Source organism: Cannabis sativa, chromosome 5, assembly GCF_029168945.1.
Source record: "Cannabis sativa cultivar Pink pepper isolate KNU-18-1 chromosome 5, ASM2916894v1, whole genome shotgun sequence".
Classification (NCBI taxonomy): domain Eukaryota; kingdom Viridiplantae; phylum Streptophyta; class Magnoliopsida; order Rosales; family Cannabaceae; genus Cannabis; species Cannabis sativa.
Genome location: NC_083605.1, coordinates 25,990,007 through 25,995,244, shown reverse-complemented (window position 1 = coordinate 25,995,244; position 5,238 = coordinate 25,990,007). Strand labels below are relative to the sequence as shown.

Below are 5,238 nucleotides of genomic sequence, written 5' to 3'. Positions count from 1 at the left end.
AAACAGTGTATTACACGAGTGACTATTTTATTTTATACGCGTGTAAAATCGGCTGTTTGAACATTGTTTTCGATATTGTAAATTATTCCAAATTTTTTAAAAGTTTGTAAGATATCTTAAATAGCTATAACGTACATGAATATGAAAAAAATTAGATTAAAAATTTTTTTTGAATGCCGAAATAAGTTAAAGGTGCATCAATACATCTCTTTTAAGGGAAGTGTATTGTAGAATCAACCATTTATATTTAGGAAGTGCACTATAAAATTTTCAAACAGTTTATCTTTCAATGATAAAAAATTGATTACACTAAGTTTTGGTAATCGAAATAAGAAGTAGAAAAATTTTTAGGTGCACCAGAGAACACCGGATTACAATCATTTCTCCAATGGTCACTCGGTGGGCCCAACTGAAAAACCTCAAACGGAGCTTCCACTTTTGATTCGGCTTGAGCCACTGAGCCACCATCTCGCCCTTGCTTTGGCTTCAACAAGCCGTCATCCATCATAGAAGAAGCAGAACCAGACTTCATCAAATCCTCCCGCAACCGGCGCTTCGGTAGCACCCTCACTGGCTCGGGCCCACCCGAGCCAATGAGGTGCGGAAAATTCAACTTGGCTTTCGAGCCACGCATCTTGAAGGCGGCTTTGTCATAAGCCAAGGCGGCATCCTCAGGTTTCTCGTACGTTCCAAGCCACACCCTCGTTCCATTCTTCTTCGGGTCCCTTATCTCTGCCGCGAACTTCCCCCATGGCCGCCGCCTCACTCCCCTAAAACGCGCCCATCCTCTTATTGGCGGGTCAGCCCCACGCTCAACTGTCTCCATTCTCCAATCAGCTGCTGCGCCCATCGCCGCGTCCGCTTCCCGAGTTTGATTATTTTCAGCTGTCGAACTAGGCCACACGACGGCTCCGACGTCATCACATTGCTGATGATGTAGTTCATGACTTTGACTACTTTGATAATTATTATATTGTAGCTTGGTAACGATATGATCATCAGGGGCTGAGGATAAATTAGGGCCATAACTATAATCAGTCTCGAATTCATCTTCTAGAAGATGTTGACGAATGGACTCTAGATAAACATTAAATTCTGATTCAAAAGTACTTAGAATGACCTCATTGTTAGCCATTGACTGTGAGCTATAAAAAGTTTGATTTCTTTTTACTCTAAGCTTAATTAGAAACTGTAGGATGTGATCGAAGCAGGAATGTACGTCTGATAGTTGCATGGGTTGGGATTATTATTATGTTTCTTCCTTACTCATTTTATATATACCCCTAGTAATATTAATTATTAATAATATATTATTGCAAAGGCACACCCACATATACACTTGTCATTTCTATGAAGCTTCACTTTTAATCACGTTTGTGCACGTTAATGCTTGGATTAATTTAAATATTTGGAATATAGTACTTTATGTATTAAATTTAATGAATCTTTGAATAATTAATATCCCTCGTAACTTTGTATTTCGTCGTTATGCTTATTTTGAGAGTGTGTAATATTCTTGATTAATATATATTTGTTAGCTACTGTAGACTGTAGTGTATATACTACATTGCTAGATAGTTGTAATATTTGTAATACGTGTAAAATATATCAATGTCTACATTATTATAACCAGAGTGTATGAAAGACATATATTAATTATACATATTTGTCAAGAACAAATTCTTTGATTAGAATATGATCCACGATGAATTATTAGTTTCACTCTTTTAGACAAAGTGGTTGCATATGGTATTATTGTAGATTAAAATTATATATATTCGGAGTCCAATACTTCTCCTTGCTATTTTAATACTGTATCTAAACGTAGTCGATCAGCGGGAGCAGCATAGAAAGTAATCCAAAGCAAAAAGAAAAAATGAGCTGGGAGAATAAAGAAATCAATGTAACATTTTTTCCACATGACGATATGTAATTAAAAATTATCAGTATATTGTATTTAAATAAGTGTTTGTCGTTGAGTAAATATATTAATCGATCATAATTTGAATCAATAAACAATCGTATCAGAAAGATTCGCTTTTGTGATTTTAAAAACAAGACGAATCGATCTACTCAACATTTCAATTATTTATTTGAAAGATATCATTTCAATTAATTGATAAGCTAAAATTCAAACCAAATGCAAATATCTGACTACAGGTTACGTTTTCTTTTTTTTTTTTAACAATGTGAACGGTTTAAAAGCTCAATAAAAATAGAGACTATAATTGAAGTGTTGCTACTTTGCAAATTTATGTTCAGGTGAGTCCTATATGGACTTTTAGAGGTTATTTTTCTTTCAATCAATTTTATAAAAAAGAAAACTAAAGGGCGTAAAAATACTAGCATAATTAAAAATTGACATTTAAAAATGATTTTTTAGTAAAAACCTTAGGTATAGAAATTAACTATACCCTATAGAGTCGATTGTAGGTTGGGAATTTTTCAAGGTTACTTATTAACCCTATGTCGTCGGTTATTAGGAAATAACCGACGCCATACGTGCACACCTTTACTAACACGTGTGCACCTGCCGTTGGTTATTTCCTAATAACTGACGGCATAGGTTTATATAAAAAACCCTCAGACTTCGTCTTCCCCACTTCGCCTTCTTCTTCTTCTTCAGCAAGAAATACCATAGCAGAACCCACACCCACGACAAAACTCTCGCCAATCACCTCTAAAAAACATTATTTTCCCTCATTTCTACACCATTTTACTCTGTTTTCTTTTAAAATCTTCTATTTTCAATACCTAAATTTATACACTAAAAAAGTTTGGTTTTTTCTCCTTATTTCACTGTAACCGAGTCTATTAAAAAAAAGTGGTGGTATAACCCTAACCACTGATGTTAGTGGAGAAAACGTTGAATATGAACGTCCATTAAAGTATAAATATGATTTTTATTTATTTTATTAATGTACATTGCTTTATTTTTGCTTTTGTAATTTTTTTGGGACTTTTTCATTTTATTAATATTATGTTATTGTGTGTACATGGTAGCCAAATTTTTGTCGTAATTGGTCACCGAATTGTGCCTATAAGGTAAATATTTACTATCTTGATATATAATATATATATATATGTAAAATAATTTGTGTTTTATTGAATATGTATTTATATATATTGTGTATATTATTTATGTAAATTTTGTTACTGTATTCTATATATTCTAAGTAATATATATGTATGTGTATATATGTATTGTGAATGAGAATGAGATAGGAGAGATTTAATTAGTTTAGAAATAAAGTTTTTAAAATTGTGTTAGTGTTAGATATAATTTATTATATACATATGTATATGTGATGTTTTTTTAAAAAATTAATGTATATAATTTAGTAACTAGTAACTTGTTACTTTTTTTATAACTAGTAAGTAATTAAATAATTAAAATTCTAATTTTGTTGTATTTCATTATATTGTAGGTTGTGAGCTTAAGGTTCAGAATAATTTAGTGTTGATCGGATTTTAACTTGCTATAGGTATATACATTCACCAACTTTTTGTTATTATAATTAATTATCAATGCATGCTTAATGGAGTTTGAATATCTTATATATTCATTCATAGTAAAGTAGATTCCGTGATATATTGTACTGCTGTCAAATGGGTGTAATAATATGCATGTTAGTTGAGTTTGAATATCTTAAATATTCAACCATAATGAAGTAGGTTCTGCGAATACATATACTGCGGTCGGATGGGTGGATAAATTTTATAATGTTAATGTTATTTTATTTGTTTTGTTGGTTATTTTAAGTATTTTTGGAAACGTCCAATTACAGTTGTTATTCTGCCAAAATTTTGGTAAAATTAGGATAAATTTTACTCGAAAAGCATAAATATTGAAGGAAAAGTACATACACTACAAGAAAAATGAGCATTACTGAGGACAAATTTCGTTGGTAAAAACCCCTGTTTTCGTCAGTATTACGCATTAATGAGGACATTTCGTTGGTAAAAAGTCGTTGGGAATACTTCGTTGGGAAAAACGATTATTAACAACGACTTTTTAAGTCGTTGGGAATAAAAATTAATCCCAACGACAATGTCCTTGGGAATAATATTTGTTTTGTTTTTTTTTTTAATTCTGAGTGCATCAACAACGACATTGTCGTTATTGATAATAATATCAATAACGACAATGTCGTTATTGAAGATCTTCTACGAAAAAAAAATAAAAAATTATATTAAATTATTTGTAATTAATTATTTATATATATTATTATATTAAAATTATTAATTTTAATTTTAATTTTAATTTTAATTATTTTTTAATTATTTAATTAATTAATATATAAAATTATTGAATTAATTAAAATATAAAATCATTTAACAAAAAGAAAATATTTAAAGTCACTAATATTACAATAAGAGTAAGTCATAAACATTATAGTACTGCCGACCTAAATATAAATTAGTGTTCATAAAATATTAACAAACATATTAGACCGATAGTTCGTAAAATTAAAATAGATATTCTAAAAGAAGTTTGTAGTAGCATCGTCCTCATCACTAGCATCTCGAGGAACATCCGACCCAGGAACATCCGGCATCTGTGGGTAGTATGGCGGCATTTGCGAGCTGGTCATCATGTGAGATGTCTGCTGCCCATGTAGTGTCGGCATCATTTGAGATGTCTGCTGCCCTTGTTGTGTCGGCATCATCTGAGAAGTCTGTTGTCCTAGATGTGTCGGCATCATAGTATTTATCAAATTGTTTTATTTTAATCTATACTTACATTAAATATTATAATATTTATCAAATTATTTGTTAATTTTTTTTTATTACAAGGATTTATTAATTATAAAATTTATCACTTATTCAATTATTAATTATTTATATTCAACTAATTAAAGTTATTTAAGATAACTTGGTACTAGTTTTATAAAAAACTATTAACTTATTATAAATTATTAAAATAACAAAATTTTTATTATCTAAAAAATTTACCGAAATTCTTTTATTTAAATTATTTTTATTTAATAAAATATTATATTTTTTTTAATAATCTAATTATTTATTTATATTTTTTATTGTAAGAATTTATTCAATATTAAATTAATTACTTATTCAATTATTAATTATTTATTCTCAATTAATAAAAGTTATTTATTGATTCAAAAAAAATAAAAGTTATTTATTAAATATTTAATTATTTATTATTATTTTTTATAAATATACAAAAAATCTTTTAGTTATTTAATTACTTAATTTTAGGATTTATTTCACTAA

General features: G+C 29.0%; 1 protein-coding gene across 1 annotated transcript; it reads right to left on the bottom strand.

Annotated features, from left to right (window-relative positions):
* Positions 1-230: 230 nt before the first annotated feature.
* Positions 231-1,360, bottom strand: LOC133038560 (ethylene-responsive transcription factor ERF106-like). Its single transcript, XM_061116719.1, has one exon. The coding sequence runs from the start codon at positions 1,232-1,234 to the stop codon at positions 305-307; it is 930 nt and encodes a 309-aa protein (XP_060972702.1). The 5' UTR covers positions 1,235-1,360; the 3' UTR covers positions 231-304.
* Between the last annotated feature and the right edge of the window lie 3,878 nt (positions 1,361-5,238).

Bases quoted from the DNA above. Each gene is read 5' to 3' on its own strand.
- LOC133038560 (XM_061116719.1), bottom strand. From the start codon at position 1,234: ATGCAACTATCAGACGTACATTCCTGCTTCGATCACATCCTACAGTTT.